This window comes from Tympanuchus pallidicinctus, unplaced genomic scaffold, assembly GCF_026119805.1.
Source record: "Tympanuchus pallidicinctus isolate F22 unplaced genomic scaffold, pur_lepc_1.0 scaffold13, whole genome shotgun sequence".
NCBI lineage: Eukaryota > Metazoa > Chordata > Aves > Galliformes > Phasianidae > Tympanuchus > Tympanuchus pallidicinctus.
Window position 1 is genome coordinate 9,735,054 of NW_026294648.1, and position 23,252 is coordinate 9,758,305.

Here is a 23,252-nt window from a genome sequence, read left to right on the forward strand (position 1 = left end):
GCAGAAATGCAATTTGCTTTGAAAACTCCTTGGGCAGCATTTGCCTTTCTCTCTTCAGCAGCAGAGTGAAAATAACACAGCTCCATATTCCAGAAGCACTGGATTTTTCCTGCTGAGTGAACGAATTAACGCACTGCAGCTCCATTTCTATAAGGCACGATAAAGCAGGAATAAAAGCATGCACGTGCCCCTGGCACCCCAAGCACCACAGCGACCAACCTGCCCACAGCCACCATGCCATTAAGCCCCTCCTGTGGTCAACCATCCCCTCGTGGGGTTAAATTATCCACATCCATTCCATTTATACAAGCATCCTTTAAGTACAAAATGATACAGTTAAATAAAGAACGAAAAGCTCACAGTTGTGAGTTGTTTTTGTCTAAGAACTCTGAACTACTCAGTAAGCAATGCAAAGCCAAAGAAGCAATTTCTCTTTTTTTTTTTTTTATTAAGTCAATCCCACAGCTGGAAAATGAAACATCCTAGATTACATAAGTGACTTCAAAAAAACTCTAGAAAAAAATCTTTACAAATTTACATTTGTACAATACAAAAACTAACAGCTCATTGCATATAAATATTACATTTGGTCTGCCAACGAGTGGCATCAAAATCCCTGAAGTATTCATTTAAAGGGACCTGAGATAGCGGATGTGAAGATATGGGCATAAATATCACCTGAAAAAAAAAAAAAAAAAAATCAACAGAGAAAGTATATAATTCTAATAGCTTTGTGCATTCTTGGAGTATTGTAAGTCATCCAGAGCATGAACTGTAGAGCCTAAATGTGGTGAATGTCACTGCTTCAACACCAACGGTAGGGGCGGTACTTCTAAGCCAAGTCTGCTATAACAACTCATGTAGGAACAAAAAGCCTATATTGGTATTTCTATGGAAAAAACAACAACCAGACTTAGATTTCTGAATACATCTGAGCAGCCACTGCTCTCGGGAGGCGCTTCAAGGGGCAGAAAGGCGGCGCTGGGATTTTCCAGAGCAGCAGCCCCTGTCCCATCCTGCCCAGCACTGCCAATGCAAAACGCAACCCAAGAACGGAGCGACTGCCCTTAATTGTCCACGAGGTCACGCATTTTCCAGAGAGTTCCACATCTGGAAGTTCACCAATGTGGCTGCAGTTATTTCCCAGGAGCAGCAACTCTCCAACGCAGCACTAAGCTGCTCCGTTTTGAGTTCTTGTATCAGGTACCCACATCCATGCACATAAACGTATTTAAGCACCATTTGTATAATACTAGAGTTAAGGCTGTGACAGCAATTCCACTGGAAAGGTTCAGGGATCCATAGCACAGTTGTGTACGTTTGCTGGGGGGTATTAAACATGTACAAGCTCCCAACTGGTCTTCAGGTTTCTAATACTAAAGACAACTTTTAGATTAGGTTTTGCAGGCTGTTACTGTACAGAAAGGAGTTTTTTTGTTTTTTCCCCAAAGGTGCACAGCTCCCATATACTAATATTTGAAAATTATCTACCGCACACGCGCAGTAATTTTCTATAATACATACTTGTAAGAACACAATGACAGCTCCCTGTGGTCCTAATAGAGATTTTTCCTCGGATTGCTAACTGCTCCTTCAGTCTATCCTGCAGTTGGTAATTCATAAAACTTGCCGTGTCGATTAAAAGAAGTAAATCGAGAACTGTAAGCACACAAACACGTCACTAAAACATGGAACTCGTGACGCAGCGCAGCAACGCCCTGTGGGGCTGCCAAGACCTCCCTACACCAACAGCTACTCAGCCTTCCCCAACCTTCACCACCCAAAGTTAAAGATGAGGTGGAAACCTTCCGTTCTTATCAGACATTACAGACTCCAACCTTTTTTTCCTTATATTAGCAGTGTGTGATTTCGAGCAGTTGTCAGACACGTGGGAGCAGTATTTTCAAATGCTTGCCAAGGTTATCTTGCTTTTTGAGGTCAGCAGAGCCTCCGCCACTGTCAAAAGCAACATATTTTAGTCTATCTTTCCATATTTTATAAATGAACACATTTTTTGTTAGCACACAACATCTGTTCTTCCCTTGGCTCGGCACGCTTTGTGCAGAAGTAGCAGCTGAGGAGTACATAGAGAGAACGTTCAGGGAAAACGAAGATGTGTAAAAGGTACAACATTTTATGCAACCGAAAATCATCTACAAATTACTTCTAAATGCTTCTGCTCAGCTGGTCCACCTGCGGGGTGGAGCTGCCTGGGACAAGGGAGTGACCTCTGCTTACTGCTCTGCAGCAAACTTCTATTACTGGAAAGCATAACCCAAGATTGTTCCAAGCCCTACGAAGCAAGCATAATGGGCCCTCTCTTTTTTATTAAAACTGGCAATGAGAGGGATGAGAAAGAGGAGAGACGATGGATGTGTCCCAGGCACCTCCAGCAGCTGGGGAATGGTGCTAACACAGAAAGAGGACGATATGAAAAACATGGGAAGCGATGGGAAAGTTCACCTGCCAGACAGACTGGAGGCAAAAGAATGAAGTCTTACACTCTAACAGCCTAGCTGAAATAAAATTCATCGAGATACCATAGAATTCCAAAACTATCATAAATAACCTGGGGCAATAACAAGAAGATGAAGAAGAGGGGTGGAATACAACAAGTGGAAAAGCAAAAGATGACAGAAAATAAAAAGTGGGCAAAGTTCAGGCTAAAGAGATGCAACAGCACATCAGAAAACTGCAAAGAGAGCTTGGCATTTCACGCTCTAGTTGAGGAAAATATGGGACAGAGCACAGATCCATAGCCAGGAGAAATCCAAGAATATGGATTTTCAGCTCCATCAGAGCACAAAGCTGGGAGTGAGGATCCACTGCAGTGACCCCGGGACAGAAGCCCCTTTCCCAGGGCACCTCAGAGTGCCCTCACACCCCCAGCACTCAGAAGAAGGGCCACACAGCCGAAGAACGCCTGGCCTCTCATGGCTAGAGAGAACCTTGCTTGCATCTTGCAGAACAGAAGCTCAAGAATTAACCAGCAGCAGCAGAGGAGCCCCAGGCCCACATACATGCCTTGCTAGCCTTCAGGGATCTAATAACCAGGCCTGCCAAGCTTTTTCTTAGGTCCAATTTTGGAGTAGACAGCAGAAGGCTTAAACCAGCTCACTGCTGCTGATGACCCGCAGGGCTTTCTGCAGCAGCAAGTGGCTCCTGGCAGAATCTGGATTTGAGAGAAAGCATCCAAGTTGCCATAACATTAAAATTATCCCACAGAATGAGGAGATGAGAAATTGTTTGCCCAACTCAGAGAAAGAATCCAGATATAAAACCGAGTAAAAATAACATCTCTAAACCCAAGTTATTTTTCATGCTTACAAAAAAGTTCTCATGCACAAAAAAGGTTTTTTTGTTTTCTTTTTAAATAAGCAATAGCTCTGTTGTTCCAGCACACCCTGCTGCCTAGCTCTTAACCATGTAACACGTATGATTAATACTTACGCCACAGCAAAGTGATGCTTCACTGTTATCTTCACAGTACTTCATTACATAGAAAAGATACATTTGAGAATATGTTTAATATTATCCTAACTGTTGCTAAAATACACAAATTATAAAATGATTTATCTGGAATCCACGTATTTATCTCCCCCCCAACCCCTACACAAAATAAATATGTAAGTGGATCTTCGGCCAGTCAGAAATATATGGAAAGCATTTCTTCTGCATTTCAAGATTTTCAGGCTTTAGAACAGAACCCATAGTGTTTACATTAGTTCAACAGGACTGATCTAAAAGAGGTACGGCTCTGACTATGAGCTGATGCATACATGCTATTCCAGGTTACCATATGTAGGAGGAGCCATCAGTCAAAGAAATAATACATTTTTTTTTATAAATATATAAGCATATATATATATATATATGCATATATATATATACATATATATATATAAAATGAGAGAGAGATGATAGGACAGGTACTTATATTTTAAAGCCCAATACAGAGCTAGCAGTGCCTCTGCACTGTATTTCCACCAAGACACAACTGAATTAAGTTCAGAAAAGGATTATGGCTGTTTCAAAACAGTTGATAAAGTGTGATTTTTCTGCTGTACCATTAAGTCATATTAATGCTCTGAGAAATTTAGGATATACTTTCCTCCATCACAAAACTAAACCTTTGTTTTTTTTCAAGTCATTTTGTTTCTAACTAGAGGTTCTGGAAAGCGAGATAAAATAGATAGTGCTCAATATAGAAAGGCAAAAACTAAATTCTTTCTGCATCTGCGAATATACACGGGTCACTCTTTGCTGCCTGAGGTTTTCCAGAATCATTGACCAAGCCGTGCACAGAAGAACTTCAGGATACTGGATGAAAGTTTTTGTTTGTTAGTTTTGTTTTTAAAAAGAATATTGAAAAACTCCACCAAAAACATCCAATCTCTTTCTTTCCTTTTCTTCCTTCAGTGTAATCTAACTCACCCAACTGAGCTGGAACTGTCAGATTCTTTTAGACAACAGGAGAAAACCGAAGTTCCACATGCATTCCAAGCAGACCCTGCTGAGCAAAGAGGCTGCCACCACCAGCTCAGCCCACGCAAAGCGCCTGCTCCTGGCTGCTGGCTCTGCACCCACAGAAAAGCCTCTACATTTCCCTCGTATCATCACACACTGTACTACCACTACTACTACCACTACTACCAAAATGATTCTGGTTTCAAGTCAGCATTCTGCAGTATCACAACAATACAGTGCAACATGAATTCACTTCTGGAAGCTTGAGATACCAGAGTTCGTGTGGAGGATGGAACAGCGACTTCCCAGCACTGCCAGCCACCAGAGTTCCATTCTGCTTCCCCAGCAGCTTCAAGGGACAAACTAAAACAAACACAGATTTGCACTGAATAAGTGGCAGCAGAATTGTATGGGAAACAGTTGGCCTATCTGCACCAACAAACTGCCATCTGCTGAAAACGTTATGCTTCTGAAAACTCTGATAATTACTTAGATTTGTTTTCATTGTGTCAACAAAGATATCTTTACTACACAACTCGGTGAACAATTCCATCCTTCTACAGCTCCTTCTTGCCAGTACTTCAACACGTACTGAATAATAGCATCTATTTTCTTTTAAATTTCCAGTAGTTGTAAATAGAGGTAGCCAAGCTACTATTAAAAATCACGTTTTGCTTTGAAGAGGAGGAACCTTTCAAATGTTGAAGTTACCACTTAGCTGCACAATCTCTATTAATACTATAAAAATATGAGAGGACAAAAAGAAAATAGATGCAAATAACTTTTGCATTTGGCACCTTTTGTCTAGATATTCATACTTCTCAAGTATTCTCTTTTTAATAAAGTTAATGCACACATAGGACACACCACATCAAAGGTTTGCTACATATTTACAAGGCACCAACCCTTTGTCACTTTTTACACGAATGAAGAACCGATAGAAAGCACATCAGGACCCTCATGACTGTAGTATGGACATACTTCAGTTCAGCGCAATTCACGACTGTTTGGCCTGGGAAGATTAAAATAATCCAGATCCTTCTTACAATATAGAAACTGTAAACATTTTATAGCTGCCTTTAGGATTGGTGTATTGTGCAAAAGTTATAATTATTACTGTGTATAAGGGTTTATGGCAAAAACCACATAAAAACTCTGTAAGAAGGTGCTATTTCTATAATACAAAAACAAAACAAGGGAGAGAAGTCATAACCATGATTCAAAATGTCACGTTCTTATTGAGAAGCTGGAAGCCTCTTTAATGCGATGAACTCGTAGTGCGTGGGGAAGAATTTCTGTAATTTAAGGCCTAATGAATAAGGCTTGCTTTGACCAATGAAGTGTGGCGATCTAAAGTTTCAAAACAAACGCAAAGCGACATAATGGAAAAGCACCACTGTGAAACGTGAGTGGAGTCCCCGCACAACTTGCTTGGTAGATTTTCTGGTAAAATCCCTGCAGTAGAAGGCCATTGAAGTTCTTTTTAAAATTGTTCCAAAGTTTTTCATCTGTCAATAATTCCATCCCATGAGATGGCTGACCCTGGCTTTTTCTGTCATTTTCCGCACCCTGCCTGACCTGGAAGTACCAAGGTTCAAAGGATCCTCGGTGTGCACAAAATTGTCATTATCAGAATCGTCGTTATACAGCACAGTTCTTCTACCCTCATTCCTCGTTCTGATTCGAGGTGCTCTACTGAATCGGCCTCCAAACACATTTTCACCAAATTGTCCTCCAAACAGAGTTTCAAATTCGTCATCTGTAATTCGGGCACGTTTGGCTCTGGTGGCTCCTCGTGAGGCTCCTCTGCCTCCTCGGCCTCTTCTTCCACCCCTGCCACCACCTCTTCTTCCTCTGCCACAGCCTCTTCCACCTCTACCGCCTCTTCCCCCTCTGCTCCATCTCCCCCACCTTCCCCACCTACCTCTCCTCCCTGTCCCTCTGCTCTGCCAGGTCCTTTTCCCACTGGTGAATTTTCTTTTGATTTTTCTTTTGGGTTTTTTGGATTGCACAACTTTGCTGTAGTCATGGTCTCCATCAATGTAATCCTGATCTGTTCTAGATGTTGATTCAGAGTCTGAATCAGAGCCACTTCTACTTTCAGAACTTGAACTAGATCCTGAATCCCCACTTTCTGATGAAGACAAACCAGATTTTTCCTTTAATTCTCTTTTTTCTTCTTCCTCTGCCTCTCCCTCCTCTAGATGCTCATCTTCCGATGCACTTATTAGCTTCCTCTTCACTCCTGTCCGAGGTTCTCTGCCATCACCATTTGTAAGTGGTCCATCAGGAGAGTGATCTAAGCAAACACAAAATTATCCAGTTATCATCATAATCGTGTCTGAGCTAAACTGGGCCACAGAAACTGGGATGCACCTCATATGTCTTTGTGGCAAGCTCTGGAGATGATCCAACTCTGAGCTAGCCACCAGAGATGACCTTTATGTTTTGTGTATGCAAACTGGTGCTCTAAGAGGAAAATTTATCAGATCAGAAGTAAATACAGTACACCACATACTGAAGTAAAGACTGTAGACTCTCTTGACTAAGAGTCCAGTACAAATCCACTCAATAAAAGGAGAACATAGTGACATGCTTGTACACAAATGTCTAATAGCTTAGACAAATCCTACCAATAGTGTCAAGAAAAAAAACACCAAAATCTATTTAAAACTCCCAAAATATACATTGAAACAACAGCCTGCAAGTAGTACTTGTTTCCCATCAAACACAAGTTCTCAAAAGGCTTTGTTTAGGGAGCATTTGTGGCAGTTTCAGGACAATAAACAAGCCCAAATTGCTCACTGGGATTTCTGAATGCCTTGAGTTAAAAACATTGCAAAGTGCTTTGCTGTCTTGGGATCAAATTAGTTTTTAAGGTTACTCTTCATCATCAGGTTTGTAAATATCTTCTTTCACACTGGATACAAAAAACTCATCTGCCATACACAGTACTGCTACAGCACAGTAGCATGGACTTGAGAAAGACTCCAGAAATTTCAACTAATGCTCATTCAATGCCTACCTCAGTGAAAGCTCTGATTGATGTGCCCCAAAGACAAAATAGTGAAGGTTTCAAACTGTTTCCACTTCCAATTATAACACCTTATTTCAAATATAATAAAAAATACATTTTTAAAATTGGAATTCTTTTATTTAACTTTGGTTTCAACTTGATTACTAAAAGGATAAGGTTTTGGGGTGGAAATTCTTCCAGTTTTTTTGGTTTTTTTTTTGCCTTTTTGTCACTCTTGAAGAAATTGTACTTCCCAAGACTTTTAAAAGCAATGAAGTTTTTCCATCAGGAGAAATTTTAAAGGACTCCACTGAATTACATGTAGCATCATGTGCATGCCACCGTTCAGACAACAAGAACTGTAAATAATAAGCTAAATTACTTTGAGTATGGGTTGGGGCTACCATATATAAGACCCATACAAGAATACCATAAGATCAACCAGAAGCACCAACTTCCAGTTCTAGTGAAATCAGTCATGGAAAGAATAGAAAAGTTATGTCCCACCTTGTTTCACTGGTGTCACTTTACTTCTGATTGGTTTAATTTTCCCTGGATCAATGGTATTTCCACTTCGATTCTGTGCATTTGAGCCTGAGGAAGATGGCTGGACTTCCACTTCTTCACCAGTGGCTGAACCCAGAGGTTCCTCTGTTGTATCTGAAACTTAAAATGGGATACCACTCGCTCAATAGATGATCTTTCATCCTCTATTTATACATTTGAAATGAAGTTCTGTAGTTAGTCAGTGGCCTAAAAGTCAGAAGGTTAGTCTCACCAAGCTGCCTCTCCAGTCAAGAAGAGACATAGATTCTTCCACAGTGTAACCCAAAGAAACTTAATGTATTTGTAGTTGCTATATGAAGGAAGCCTATGTACAGGAAGTCCAAGCTCAACTAATTCTTAGCAAGGACAGGCCAAGTTACCTTATTATCTGAACCTTACCAATAACTTACCAACAAACAGAGGGTCAATATCCTGTTAACGTGATCTACAGACCACGTATTTACAAGACTTTGCTACTTGCTTTTTCAACAGGTAAGTTTTGCATGTGTCTCATGAATATAATACTTCAACTGAATATTATATATCCTTCAGCTTTTTCAGCATTCTGCAGACAAGCTGCTGAAAGGATGCATATTAGAAAACTTCTTACCATGAGATGAAACTGAAGAGCTGGTCCTAGTCAAAGGCAATGAGGTATTCAGGTTGGTTTTAGGTTGAATCTTCATTTGCTTCTGTTTCCCTTTTGGACTGAAGACACAGAACACCCCAAAGAGATAAAACTACTTATACCAAAGGAATCAAAGATGACAACTTTCCCTGCAAGATGTCTTGGTTTTTTTTTTTTTTGTTTGTTTGTTTGTTTGTTTTTTGTTTGTTTGTTTTTTTTGTTTGTTTGTTTTTGTTTTGTTTTGTTTTGTTTTTTGCATAGAAGTCATAACACTAATGATCTTTTTCCCCTTGGTGCCTGCAAAGATGTAATAACACTAAACTTACTTACAATATCCTGTTCGGCAAAGGCATTTGAGCTTTTAAGTGCAAGGCATGTGAGGGTTCTTTTTTTTTTTTTATCTCACCTTTTCAAACTGGAATACTCAGTTTTCATAGACAATGTGTCATGCAGAAGTCAATGAAGTGTTTACACAGTATTTTTTCAACCTTTATGAGGCAAGGGCAAAAATAAATTTGGTTTTCCATTTTATCCAGAGGAACTACTTCTAATTCCATAGACTTAGCAGAATCGGGCACAAACACGAAGTGAGCGTGGGATTTGTGCTCATGATTTTACCATCCTAAAGAACAACTGTATCAAGAAACAAGCAATACCATTACTGGCTGCACATTTACAAAGGTTTGTCTACTACCATTATGTTGTGTCTCAAATGATACTGATAGCACATCTCATTAGCATTATGTTACCTAGAGGCTCTGCTAGTTGATGGTGAACTGCTGCTGCTTCTTAGACGTTTTCGGTACCGGGGCCTTTTCCTCTTCTGGCATTGCATTGCTGACTTGTACTCAGAGATGATATTCTTCATATGATTTTCAAATAAGGCAGATAGTCGAAGTGTCATGCTGTAAATCTGGGGTGAGAAAGCATGGCCATACTTATCAGAACTTCATAAAATAGAAAATCAGCAAAAAAGTATAAAAAACTGCCTAGACATCAGCTTCTCAGTGCAAAAGAAAAGTTCATGGTGACTTCAACTACAAAGCTCTTTACAGATAATTTCCATTCATGAGATAATTTCATTCTTATGACAGAAAGCGTTTATGCTCCATTCTTAATCACCATAAAGCATGGAAGCAATCCATGAAATAACTTGAAGTACCAAGGGAAAAAATAAAACAACAGCAACTTTGTTGTCCCCTCATCTAAGCTTTTGGCTGTAATTCCCTCGCGAAGAGTCCTCACACTCATCCCTTTAGAGCTGCAGAGAAAAGCTACCTGAAGCGTCTTCGCTCCTGATTTTTACAAGTCAGATATCAAAATCTTTAAGCTATTTCCCTGTCTTCTTTCTAGACCACACCTCTGGCTATCCTCATTCCTAAATTCACTCATGTCTCTCTGTATTTCAGACAATTTACTTCTGTTCAAAATTTTACTTAGAATGTTTTTCACTTACAATTGTGTAAACTCATAGTTCAAACTCAGCATATACAAAAGCAAAATTTCTTTTCTTTCTCATGTCTATACTCCTCTGTTGCATACAGTCTTATGGATGTCACATAAATACCATCAAGACAACAGGATCAATGTCTTATACCTCTTCCCATTTCTTGCAGTCTTTCTGAATACCAAACTTCTTTGACAAGGAGTTTTCTTTCCATTCACACAACTTAATTCCTGTCCCCTGGCTCTTACATTGCAGCAATGTCTCCTTAGCTCTGGCATGTACTGTCCTGCCCTTCTTGCCTCCACTTGGGATGCTGTTGCCAAGACAGTAAAACAGACTAGAAAACCTCAGGATGTTGACACACATTTGGTAGCAGATGAACCTACAGTGGCAGAAGGCCCAGCTGTGTGCCCCAGCCCTCCCACAACGATCATCCCACTGAGGCACTTCACAGCATTTAAGCAAATGGATATTGATGGACCACTTTATTAAAGTAATTTGGGAGTTGACTCACAAGCTGTTCAGTTATAAATACACAGGGAAGTTTCCCAGGGGGTGCACAGCAGTAAATAATGCACCACCAAGCTTAATTTGACATCAAGCTCATATAAAACACCCTCAAATCACCTGTCTTGTTGTGACTCTCCACTAATACTTTCTCTACTCAAGCAAGCAAAAATAACTAGTCTATCTTCAGAGCTTACCCCAACCCACCTTTCATCCTTCACGTACTGTATTCATGCAAGGCCCAGGTCTTTGTAAAGAAGAAATTTACATTTTTACTTACTCGAGACTTTTTATTAGGAGTGTAAGCTTTAGAGTTGCAGAATATTAAACGAATATCTTTGTAGAATTCCAAGGGACTAGTGTAATTCCCTGCTTCCAAGGTTTCTTTCACAGTGCTGAAGTCCATAGGAGTGTCAACAATATCTCGGTAATCCTACGAGAACATTCAAGAATTAATAAAAGCTGATAATAACAATGTCTATGGCAGACAATTGAGAACATCTACATTATCATCCACAACAATGGCTGTTATGTAATTATTTTCACTTAGGACAGAGATTTGAGAGTTACTGCAGATAATTCTCTGAAAATATTGGTGCATTGAACATGATCAATTCCAGCTAATAAAAGAGACATTAGAAACATGTCTTTGTCAAAGGATGAACATCAGCTTGTTAAAACTTTGAGTATGGAAGTCGCACTTACAGGATAGGAGAAGAGGTCAACTGGCTGTCTAAAAGGCTCAGAGTCCTCTCTTTCATAAATCAGGTTTAACAACTGCTTGCATTGCTCTTTCCAAGCGTCAGGACTTCCTTTCACAGGCTGTCTTTTTATTCGTCTTCTTACCTGCTGGGAAACAGATACATTTAATCATCTTTCAAAATATTCAGAATTTCCATTTTCTTATTAATTTACTAGTGTTCTGATTTGAAATAGATTTTCATAGTTAAAAGCAGAACTGCAAGAAGTTAAAGCACAGCTAATGCTTTAATAAACAACAATAAGCAGAATGCAAAATGCAGAAATATGCTTTTTCTGGCAACAGACAATTACTCAAATCCATATGAAGCACACAGTATTTCAGATTCAAGCCTGCTATTGGTGTCATTTTTCCCTCAGTTCTGATTGCAAACTGAACTTGTTCTAGATATCCTTCAGATCAAACAAACAAACAAGATTCTTCAGCAATTAAATTTTCCTGGACAACAACATTCTTAGTTTGGCAGTACTGACATACAACTGAATTCACACTGTTTGAACTACAAACTATAGGCTGATGAAAGATTTAAACTATTTCAGAACTAAATGACTATTTTAGTACCTGTTCTACCTGTCTTCATAAGCTAAATCAACCACAAAGATTTACTCACTCGTCGTTTTCCAGAGGAAGTTCCTGGAGCATCTGAATCTACATCTACTTCTGCCACCTAAAGGAAAAGGTGATGATTACAAACATGAAAGCTTGTGTGCACACAGAGCAATGGAAACAAGCAGGGTTACAACTGAACAACAGCTAATACAATTACAAACTACTCCAATGAAAAGACAGTTTTGAGCAAAACAGAAAACAGTTTTAAATCAGAAATTACATAACTTCAGGGTAGAATGTAGAAAAAAAGGTAGAAAATCCACTCTTTTCCGACCCAAATTTGCTTCCATAGAAATCACACGTAAGTTTCTGAGAAATATTAGTGGCTTGGTTCAGTCCTTGAGAATTCAGCTAAGTCTCACTCTTGCTGAGCTATATACCTCTGCCTAAACGTTCACGCCATGAGCAGCTGTACTGAGTTTATTCTGACTTCACGTAGTCTCTTACATTAAATTCTGCAATTTTTTTCAGATACTGAACTTAAAATGTAAGATCTCACAATCATACTTAATGGTCTTACCTCTTCCTCTTCATCAGTACTGCTCAGATCTTCTGCTTTCACCTTATTATATATATCTAATATATCCGTACAACTCTGATCCCTGTAGAGCAACAAGAATAGTCAAAATACATAAGTGAATTTCTTAGAAACTCAAGACATCAGGTCTATGAAGATAACAAAAAAATGCCTACCCAATGAAACGAAGTAACACATCTGTTACGATTTTGGCTGCTTTGACTATAGGACTGTCTGGCTCATTGAAAGTCCTGGCATTGTGTTCAATGTATCGTACCTCCCACATCAGTGCAGAGATTCTCCTGAAACAAAAACAACAAAAAAAATGAAAGGGATGGAGTGGAAGGGGTACACCATCCACCTTCTGATTTCAGTAGATTTACAGAGTTAAAAATAATAATAATAATAAAAATTGAATAATTCAAGTACATAGGTTGCCAGAGACAGAGGTAAGTGTTCTGCTTACTGCCCCATTAAGTATGCAGGTTCAGGTAACTTTGTGGAGGAAAGATATCCCTCTTCAAATCAGCAATGAATGGAAAGAAAAGAGGAGACAAACCTACTGAAGAAGATTACTGTCCCCTCCCAGATAGAGAAAACCTTGCAGATAAAGTGGTCCCCCAGGGAAAAGATCATTATAAAAAAAGATATTAGCTATAACCTTGTTAACTGAAAAAACTAAGACTTCCAGCTTACTTAGCCCAACTTACTTAGCCCAATTCTAGCAAACACAGCACTAGAAAAGTATCTGGTCCAAAGGCAGCAAAAATACAGATCAAATACAGTCTACCTACAATGCACCCAGGGACTAAGACTCTGAATGTGTAACAAAAAGGGCACTCCAGATCCAGACATATCAGCTTTTGCCTTAACAGTGTGGCCAAAATAAATGATCATATAGCAAAGACTTACTTTCTACAAAGTCAAACAGAATCTTGCTGTATGCTTTCAGTTTACCAAACGTTGCCTAAATAGCACTGCATGTTATTTAGCTAAATATATTTTGCTCAAATAGTCCACAGAAAATGTAGATTACAAGTGAGTGAAAAACAAACTGACCTATAAAACCTGTTTTCAAGTCTCCTCCTGATTGTGGTGAGGTCAGTGGGATAAGCAACTACAGTGCAATACATGGGATAGGCACTAAGGTCCACTGGAACAGCAAAGGGATTAGAAATGTCTGAAAGACAAAAGGTCAAAGTAATTCAGATGCCTCAGCTGATACCAGCAAGAAAGTTACAAAATAAGAAGATGCCTTATAATAGTTTCTGTGTTTCCTTTCTAAGAACTCAGCAAAAGTAATACATGGACACCACATGACATTTAACAGACTCTTTTCAATTACTTAGCTGAGAGCATTTGAAATACTTCATGCCAATTCCACCTCATCTAGCATTCAGTCACGTGGAGCCATGCTGACGTCCTTAAAACTTCCACCTTTTCTCTCCAAACATACCAAGAGAAAGAAGTTGCTCAATCCCCCGAATTACTCGCTCACATTCTTCATCTCTGGAATGGGCCCCCCATTCTCCTTCCTGGGGTTTGTAGAGAAGAGCCGTCAGCTCATCTGGAGTCACAGGGACTCCAGCACCAACCTCCTCTGGATAAGCAGCTAAATATGAAGAATTGAACAGTGAGCACTGGCAGTGACACAAAACTATTTTCTTTACATACGGATGTGAATTCAAAACACGCTTACTTCCTTCTGGAATTGGTTCCATGTCCCACGGACTCATTTTCTCTCTTTCATTATTGTCCCAGCTTTTAAAAATAAAAATAAAACACATTCAAATGCATAAATTAAAGCATTTAATTTTTCATCTGGCTTAATATAACAACAAATATTTTTCCTCCCATGCGTTCATAGTAATTCTATTTATGCTAGAAGAGTTGCTTTAAGAATAAGATCATCGTTAAATACATGAAAACAAAGCAGCTTATTACGTGTTTAAATGGAAAAAAAGGATCCAGGTTCCTGAAGTACACACCGAGCATATCAATGTGTCAAACATTGCAACTATGTAAGTACTTACTGAACAGAGTAGCACTGGAAGGAACTATCAGGGTATTCTGCCTGAAAAGGCTGCTGACTCTCCACAGTTCCAAACCACCAAGCATCATCTATTATACTGCGAAATCTATCCCCTGCAAGGAAGAGGATTTTTGCAGAATTTATCTTTTCTGTTCTCTTTTCTGTTAGAGGAATTGTAGTAAACATCAAATAACGTTTCCAATGATCACTATAGTATCAAGTGTGACTGGGTCTTTTCACATTGTGTTACAAAGATGCTGCACATCATCTTCCAAACACTTCCCCACAAATCACAAGCCTTGTTCTAAGAAGTCAGGCTGTGGGAATGCTACAGGAATATCAGAGAGTTACAAAACACAAGATTTTTAAATTAATTACAAAATAAAACTTGTAATCTTCTAAAATCTTTATCACAAAGTAAAGCTATTAATAGAGTATATAGTAAAATTATTTTTACATTAGGATAATCACTGCTTGAAAAAGAGTTTGTATACTTAAAAGTTAGAATTTGTTGTGATGTCAGCACTTCTTCCCCCATTTCAATGTCTGAAATATATGATATTCAGAGAAAATCAAAAGAACACAACCACCAAATTTTAGCCTATTAAGCAAGCAAAGAAACTCAGCAAACATACGGAAGTGGAAGTCGTTACCTATTTGCCAATTCCTCTCTTTGGCTTCATTATAGAACTGATGCAGCACAAGGAAGTCAATAACATCTGGCATATCATGATACCTTCGTGAAATAGAAAAATATTATTTCTATTACCCACAAGCACTGTACCATACGTACAATACAGTCTCCTAACACAAAAATTCATGCATTATTATGCGAAATGTGAAAAGAAAATGAATTCATGCCATCATATCTTGAAAGAGAAGAAAAAAAATGGTGGAAGCTTCTAAGGCTCAATACAATTTCTTAAAGAATACCATCAGATTTTCAGTTACTCACTTAATGGAAAATGATTCTCCTGTCATTTTGCCTGTGATTGGATCTAGGAATGCAAGCTTCAAGCAGCAAAGTGTAGGGGGCCCAACTTCATATTTAATTCCTACAGTCTTCACAAATTCTTGTTCCTATTAACCAACATGCACAGAACAATATTATTTTAACATGTTTACAATAGGAACATCCACATTAAAGTACCAGACCTATAAACAATAAACAAATGTTCCCATTTTGCAGCCCAGGTAATTTCACCCATAAAAGTTTCCCTTACCAAAAACTAGAAATTAATCACAGTGTCCTTAAAAAGAAAACTAAAAATAAAAGATGTTCACAAATACACCGAGGCACTGAGCAAGATGCCCACAACTCATTTAATTTCCGTGAGAAGACTTTAAGGCACACTACTTTCTGTTTCAACCACACTGATGGCACCAAGGGTTATTCCTGACTAAAGCCAAGGCCTCTCACCCTTGTGTAGCAATGTACAGGGAAGGAAAAGGAAGCTCTTCCTTCTGGAGTGGAAATTCAATATTAGCATTGTACAATCACATCTTGTCAACCATGAGCAGGTTTTAAGATGTGTATCCTAAGTGAAATAGCATTTCTTTATTCTTTGAGAGGTATCCTAGGGATGTCTTTGAAGATTACAGGTGGAATCATTCAGTACCTAGCACTAACATCAGAATATACTTCCAGTAAAGCAATTATTTTCATATGTATATGAATATTAGCACTTATATATGCTCTTTGCTTGATATGAAATCTAAATAAAACAAAACACAATATGAAAATACTGAGCATTTGGTGTCACTGGACTCAGTAACTCAAAGTAAAAAGGTTAAGAAAAAAACAGAAGAACTACATAAGTATAATACTTAGCCAAACAATCTGTAACACTTTTATTCTGTCAAAACATGTTGTAATATTATGTCAAGCTCTTCCAACAATTACCATACACAATTATATACTTAACTATATCTTGTTCAAGGAAGCTTATGCATGCATTAAGTTATTTACTTGTTGCAATCACATTTAAAACAGTGACACCACCTATATGTTCAGGTCATTTGCAGAGCATTGATAGAACTATAAGCATCTTTTGTGGGGTGGATACTGCTTGAATGAGAGTTAAGAAGGAAAAAAAAAAAAACAAATGCAAAAGGGACCTCTGGCAGTCATCTAGTCCAACACTCTTTCATACTGGCTTGTAATGCCAAGTTAACACTACAGAGGCATTCAGCACTTTGAAGTATCCCTTAAACTTACCCTGAGTTCCATTTTGTTCCATGGTTGTTTTTGCATGTTAATACTGTAAATTTTTGCTTTTCTTACTGCCCGCACATAAGCTTCATGGCCTTGCCTGAAGTATATGATCTAAAATGAGAATTAAAAAAAAAAAGTTTATTTTACTGATAGTTTTGTTCCTGTATAGACTTTCAAAATTGAGATCATTACAAAGCACAGAGATTTGTTCGAAAATGCACAAACAATTCTTCTTTCTATTCAGAAATTGCATGTGCACATAAAGGGACATGGGACAGCTATCTGTAAACATCTGGTTCCTTAAGTCAGCTATCTTAACCATGAGTCACTGAAAGCTACATTTAATAGTGCCAACCAAACAGAAGTTCATCAGCCTAGATGGGAATTTAAAGACTGCTACAGTTGGAATTACCTCATCTCCCATTTGCGGGACAAAAGGTGAGCGGCGCGGTATGGTGTCCAAGATCCACTGCGGGGCCAGCCACTCCTCACTGGGCTCCCCTTCCATTGAAAGCAGTCCACTTGGTTTCTTAAATATATTAAATTTAGAGCACAAGCTGCAGTTACTGTGGCAGAGTATACAACAATAGATTATAAAGCATGATATAAAGATAACTATATATAAGGGCAAAGCTACTCTGGAACCTTCCAAAAATCTCAACTAACTCATGGGTGGTAAGAAACGTTCATTACCAATAAAACAGAAGATTAAGATGTTCATAAATAGACCAGGTTTCTTTAAAAATACACTGTTGGTCTTCTTTAACGATTATTAAGAAGAAAACACAAACAGTTAAAGAAAAAAACATGTATTTATAAAGTCAAAAAGGCCCTCATAAATTAAAAATGCCAACCTTTTTTCTAGGTTGTTTTAGTTTCCTTCGTTTTTGCTCCACTCCTTTTGTTCCCTTTACATTTTCATCTTCAGAACTACTACAGATTTTCCGAGCCGCCTGCCTCGTTTGTCTCTTTGGAGGCTGGAGATTAATTCCAGCATCAGCTGTCCAGTCAGAATATTCACTTGATGAATCACTGTAGATAATATAAAATTGTAAGAAAGAAAACAGCACTTCAGTTCTCACACAATGGAATGAAAGGTCCAATCCTTCAACTCGTTTTTCTGGTCATGTGAAACAGACGTCAGGATTAGGGCGCATTTCCATTCTCTTAAAGAACAGCTAAGTGATATCTTAGCAGATCATTTTAACGATTGAAAATTGCTGATAAATCTAGGAATTCTGTTTGGTACTTATTTGCATACTAATTAACTCATTGATTCATAGACCGACTTTATAAAAACTGATTTAATTGCATGAAAATAATCAGAAAATTAGAGCACTCTTAAAAATACATTTCCAATTCTAACACCCAAATAAGACTCGCAGTATTAGCTCACATCTCTTCCAGTCATAAAAGCACAGCATTAAGAAAAGAGACTGTGGAACTTGTACACCAAGACATACTGACAATTAAAAAATTAACTACTGAAACATGAACAGAAGATATGGATGCGTGCCTATCAATATTTCTACTAGATACCACTAAATGGCATCAATTTTTCAATAATTTATTAGTTTAAATAGGGATTTTCATAGAAACAAAATTTCTTTCAAAATCTTTCAAATCTTTCAAAATTGTTTTTCAATTCTAAAAATAAAAAGGAAATGCTTTAAGTGAGATTAGAAAAGGAGGCACTCTTCAAAAACTTTCTCATACATATTGAAGTCACCATATTAAAATCACTCAAGTATACACATGTATTTACTTGATAAGACTCTGGAATTTTTTGTTGTTAACATTTTAAACTACTTTAGTTTAGGACAGTTCACTTCAATCTGTCATAGGGTATCAACAAATCAGTATCTTTACAAGGTAACTCAGTAACACTTCTTCCTGAACTTGCAATCTTTCACAATATCAAAACAAATGTCTGACTTATCTTACTCAAATTACTTAATATAATAAAGATGCTAATAAATGTACCTGGAGCTGCTGTCACTTTGCCATGTTGCCACAGGATCATCCACAGATGCATCACTTGTGCCACCTGTCTCATCTTCCTGCATTAAAAACAAAAGGTAAAACTTTGCCTCAAAGTGAAACATGTACCATTTTTATTTGCAAGTTACATGGTCTGTTTCACTTGAGGAAGCTTTGTAGTTAAGGGCTAATTTAAATAATTCCACCATTTCTTACTCAATATTATATTACATATGTAATTCCTGGTGTGAATTTTAACAGTACTTGTACCATAGAATGAGGTTGTGTTTAAGTGTTTGATCAATAAATTTTGGTGTCACCTGTCCTTATAGCTATTCTGTATGTTCAGTGCATTCACAATTTGCAGTCTCTTTTTACTTTACACCTACTGAGAAAAAGTTATGTTTAATCTGGTATATTTTAAGTTCTTCTATTGACATATCAATGAATAATACCAACATCTCTTTCAACAACAGTTTACAGATGCAGATGAAATTAAAGCACTGAATATGTCCTAGAATATATGCACAGCATCTGACTGTCCAAAACTGTAAGTGGTTTAACCCAATCCAGTTAAAATTACTTGAAAATATTTCAGATTTCCAAAAATACACAACCTGTGTATTTAAGCTAGTTTTGAGCTTTGAATATTGTACTAGCACGGAGGTAAACGATCCTCCTCTCTCCAAGATTAACATGCTACAGTAACACCACAGAGCCAAAGGATTCAACAGTTTGAGTGTTATTTTTTAAAGTGCAGAAACTTTTGAGCCCTAGCAGTGACAGTGACAGTCTGTGAACCAGGAACCATGTGGAGGAATCATTGACATATCAGACCTCTGAGGAGCTGTCTGACTCTTCCCGTGCACGTGAGTTTTGACTTGCTCCTTGCTGACTGTGCTCTATCGTGGAGCGGGTCTGATACGCGTGCTGGCGTTTGCGCTGGTTCCTTCTCAAAGATCTTCCACTTCCAGGTTGGTAATCATTCTTTTATCACATGAGAGGGGAGATAAAAAGAAAACGAGTACATATGTAGTAATGAATGATGGAGTTAAAAGATGCTTTTTACAGTGACTTTTTACAGACATTTTTTAGAGATATAAGTTCTATCCCATCTACAAATGCCAACCAGAAATTTTTAGAATTAAAATTGAAAAGACATCTTTTAGAGACTCGTGGTTGCTCATTTCAGCATATGTTGGTTTGTGTTTTTTTTTTTAGTTGGATGGTTTTTGTTTGTTTGTTTAATATCAACACTACTTTTTAAAGTATCTTTCTTTCTAAGAAGGACTTCTATGATGAAATACAGTTTTTCTAAAACAATACCTGCAGCCTCTGAATAAGACAAAAGTTGGCCACTTAACAGGTGGCACCTCTAATTTCTCCTAATTTCTCCTAATTTCTGTAAGTCAAGCTGAGCATTTACCATGCTACTGCTCTTTTGCTTTCCCAGAATCATCCTACAACTGAAGCCTTATGCACACAGATTTACCATTGTTTTTTGCACGCCACAGTATAAAAACAGACAAGTTACAGAGAAAAGCAGAAGAGCCAAAGTAACAATTAGCACTATTGATCTTCTAAATCAATTCCTTTCATTTTATTTTTTAGCTCAGTTCTCAGAACTGTTTGATACCCAGGTTTCTCACTTCTGGTGAATTAACTTACCCGTTGTAAGGTATGGGATGGCTTTCTCTTCTTTTCAACAGTGTATAAGCCAATTTCAATTTCACCTTTGGCAGCTCGACATTCTTCCTGGACCCTAATTATACACAGGAGACATCTGTTTTATTCATTACATCATTATATATTCAACAGTCTCTATAAATTAAAATACATTTGTGCCTGCTGCCACAAGAAATCTGAGCACAGGTCCTCCAAACAGTGTTTACATACACTTCACTCCAAGGAAACTTAAATGTATTACAATTAGTGTGGGGTTTGTTTGTCTTTAAACAAACCTTCAGCAAGACAGAAGAATCAGAAAATTGAAATTAAAAAGAAGGAACCACTGAAAAAAGACTTAATTGAAAAGAGAAGGAATTACTATTCTTAAGCCTTCAGCAGAAGCTACCACTCTGATCCTACTATCCGAATTTCCAAACAAATCCCCAGAAACCTGACATTATTTCCGAGAAATCATTTTTAAAAACCTACACGAGGTGTATGGAAGAATCACTAAACATCGTACAATTTAATCTTCTTTTCCTATCTCATTTGGCCTCTTACTTGCTGATGCCTGGAGGAAGCTCATTCACCACGACTCTTCTGCTCCATGCCATGAGATCTCTCTCTGTTGCCATTTGACTTCGGGGAGCATTGTGATGCATTTGCCGGACCCCTTCAATCTGACCGCTTCTCCGGAGACCAACGTTTGGTGGAGATGCAATTTCCAAGGCTGGACTTCGAAGAGCTGAGGGGGTAAAAAAGATTTTTCTTCACTTCTATGACCAATCAATAAAACCCAAAATTTGAAGCTTAACGATTGCAAAGCGTCTTTATGGAACACTAATTAGATGTCAGGTGGCTTTGTCTTTTGCTTCAGATGAAGGTTTTTACATACTGGCTATAGGCTACTGCAGATGTATCTGTTTTAGTAATATCACTGTAGCTTGCAATACCTTAGAGTTGTCTGTGGCAAGCAGAGAACACAACTATAAGAAAAATTGTAAAGGCATTTAAGCGACCCTCAAATCCAAACCTTGTCTTCTGTTTAAAGGCTTTTAAGTCATGAGTCTTAAATTCTGTGGTAGAAGAAAAGAGATTATCAACTAAAATAACAGATTGCTGCAAGGTTTAACATGTCTCTTGTGCCTATACCTGTATTTGCAATGCTTACTTTGTGTGCACAGGCACACTTTTCATCAGGTGGCACAACAGTGCAGTGCTACACACTCAGAAGAAAACAGACTGAAATTTCACGGTAGCAAGAAGAAAATACCGCTGACAAAATCAGAATTGCTGCTGTCACTGCCTTAATTTATCTCGTTATTTGGGAAAGCACCGACATTTTCTACACGCTTAAGTATGGCTAACAGCATGAGAAAACTGAATTTACAATTGTACTACCCTGTATAGAGATATTCAGCTATTAAAATATCAATCACTTCATGTATATTCTGACTCACACAAATGGGTCAGTTCATGTGGGAAAAACATTGACAGTGCAAGTTCTGCAAAGTAACTACATTCATTTCTACTGCCTCACATACAGAAACTGCCCCTCACACAAATACAGGGGCATTTGTATATATTTTGCCAATACAACTGAAAACTGGGATTACACATCAGTCTATCATAAGGAGCAGAAAGGACTTCCTGTGAATTGAAGCTGCCTGCTAGGCCACATTCATGACAACACCAATCCAGATCAAAGCAAAAGTCTATTTTATGCAGTTTCCAGTAATATTTTTCCTATTCCTTCTTGAATTTAAACTCTAAAACTAACAATTTAAGATTTGCCAGGAAGCTCAAATACGAAAGTATAATCAGTCATTTAACCTAAAATTAATCTATCAGTGATGTGAATTTTTTAAAAGCTCAGGATGATTTGCAGCAGAAGTCCACAGCATCTGTTCTGTTATGACAACTGCACTCAGTCAGCTGCTTCACAGTCAGCTGTTCATATCTGACTGAGTTTGTTTAAAATTTTTAATCACTTTGCATATTAAAACTACAGTCACAATAGCAGAACACTCACTAGGAGAACAATCTCAAGCTTTCTCAGGAAACATTAAGACAGAGCAGACATGTTTGTTTTATAAACACTGATGCTCAGCTTTAGCATTTATTCTGCACAAGGAAGCCATTAGCCTGTCACAACGTTGTATTCTATTGGCATTCTCTAATTACATGCTGTTAACTTGACATTATTCAGTTAGAAAGTATCATCTCCATAGTGATTGACATCGAGACAATATAGGGAACTTTATTTTTAGAAACAATTTATACTAGAATTAGCATATTAACAGTTCTAAGTAATCAGATAATGTCCAGTTAGTAAGTGATCGACTGCACCTTCAACATTTAATTTCTTTGACAGTATTAGCAGGTGCCCCAGACAGGTTAATAAAATGTGCAAGAACAGGAGAAAATGTTGTGAAAGACATTGCCCTAAAACACAAAAACTTGAACACATTTTGATTAGTACCTTACTGTTCTTTGCTTAAAGAAATGACAGAGGAAAAGAGGGGACGCCTACCTCCATTAACAGAGTGAGATCTATTGAGTGGAGGGTTTGGAAGAGTTTCTCCTTCATTGATTAGTCTCAGATCCTGCTCCCTTTGTAGCTCTCTGATCATCCCATCAAGGATACTTTCATCTTGGTCATTAGTTTGCTGTCCAATGACTTGTTCAACTACTTCACCATCACCTTAACAAGAACAGGGTCATGACTGCTTACAAAATGTTTAATTTCTGATTTATAAACACTATAGAAACAATCAAATTTTAAGTTGTGCTGTCTGCCCTGCAAAACATCTGATTACAGGCCGTCTTTCTGCTCTCAGAATGGAAGCAAAGTTTAAAA

At 37.9% G+C, this 23,252-nt stretch overlaps 1 protein-coding gene across 4 annotated transcripts in view; it reads right to left on the reverse strand.

Moving 5' to 3' along the window:
• Positions 1-429: 429 nt before the first annotated feature.
• BRWD3 (bromodomain and WD repeat domain containing 3) overlaps positions 430-23,252 on the reverse strand; it is a 55,531-nt gene continuing 32,708 nt past the window's right edge. For 3 of the 4 annotated variants that reach the window (XM_052673418.1, XM_052673420.1, XM_052673421.1), the window contains 23 exons: positions 22,926-23,096; positions 20,954-21,137; positions 20,393-20,486; positions 19,562-19,711; positions 18,728-18,804; positions 17,599-17,776; positions 17,157-17,273; positions 16,748-16,855; positions 15,485-15,609; positions 15,183-15,265; positions 14,531-14,642; positions 14,197-14,258; positions 13,954-14,109; positions 13,557-13,677; positions 12,674-12,799; positions 12,501-12,582; positions 11,982-12,038; positions 11,317-11,460; positions 10,892-11,044; positions 9,407-9,570; positions 8,640-8,737; positions 7,991-8,149; positions 430-6,766 (listed from right to left, as the gene is read on the reverse strand). In XM_052673418.1, coding sequence (XP_052529378.1) covers positions 5,979-6,766; positions 7,991-8,149; positions 8,640-8,737; positions 9,407-9,570; positions 10,892-11,044; positions 11,317-11,460; positions 11,982-12,038; positions 12,501-12,582; positions 12,674-12,799; positions 13,557-13,677; positions 13,954-14,109; positions 14,197-14,258; positions 14,531-14,642; positions 15,183-15,265; positions 15,485-15,609; positions 16,748-16,855; positions 17,157-17,273; positions 17,599-17,776; positions 18,728-18,804; positions 19,562-19,711; positions 20,393-20,486; positions 20,954-21,137; positions 22,926-23,096 — 3,509 coding nt within the window. In that variant the 3' untranslated portion in view covers positions 430-5,978. The remainder of the gene's footprint in view (positions 6,767-7,990; positions 8,150-8,639; positions 8,738-9,406; positions 9,571-10,891; positions 11,045-11,316; positions 11,461-11,981; positions 12,039-12,500; positions 12,583-12,673; positions 12,800-13,556; positions 13,678-13,953; positions 14,110-14,196; positions 14,259-14,530; positions 14,643-15,182; positions 15,266-15,484; positions 15,610-16,747; positions 16,856-17,156; positions 17,274-17,598; positions 17,777-18,727; positions 18,805-19,561; positions 19,712-20,392; positions 20,487-20,953; positions 21,138-22,925; positions 23,097-23,252) is intronic. The other variant, XM_052673419.1, reaches the window with a different exon arrangement.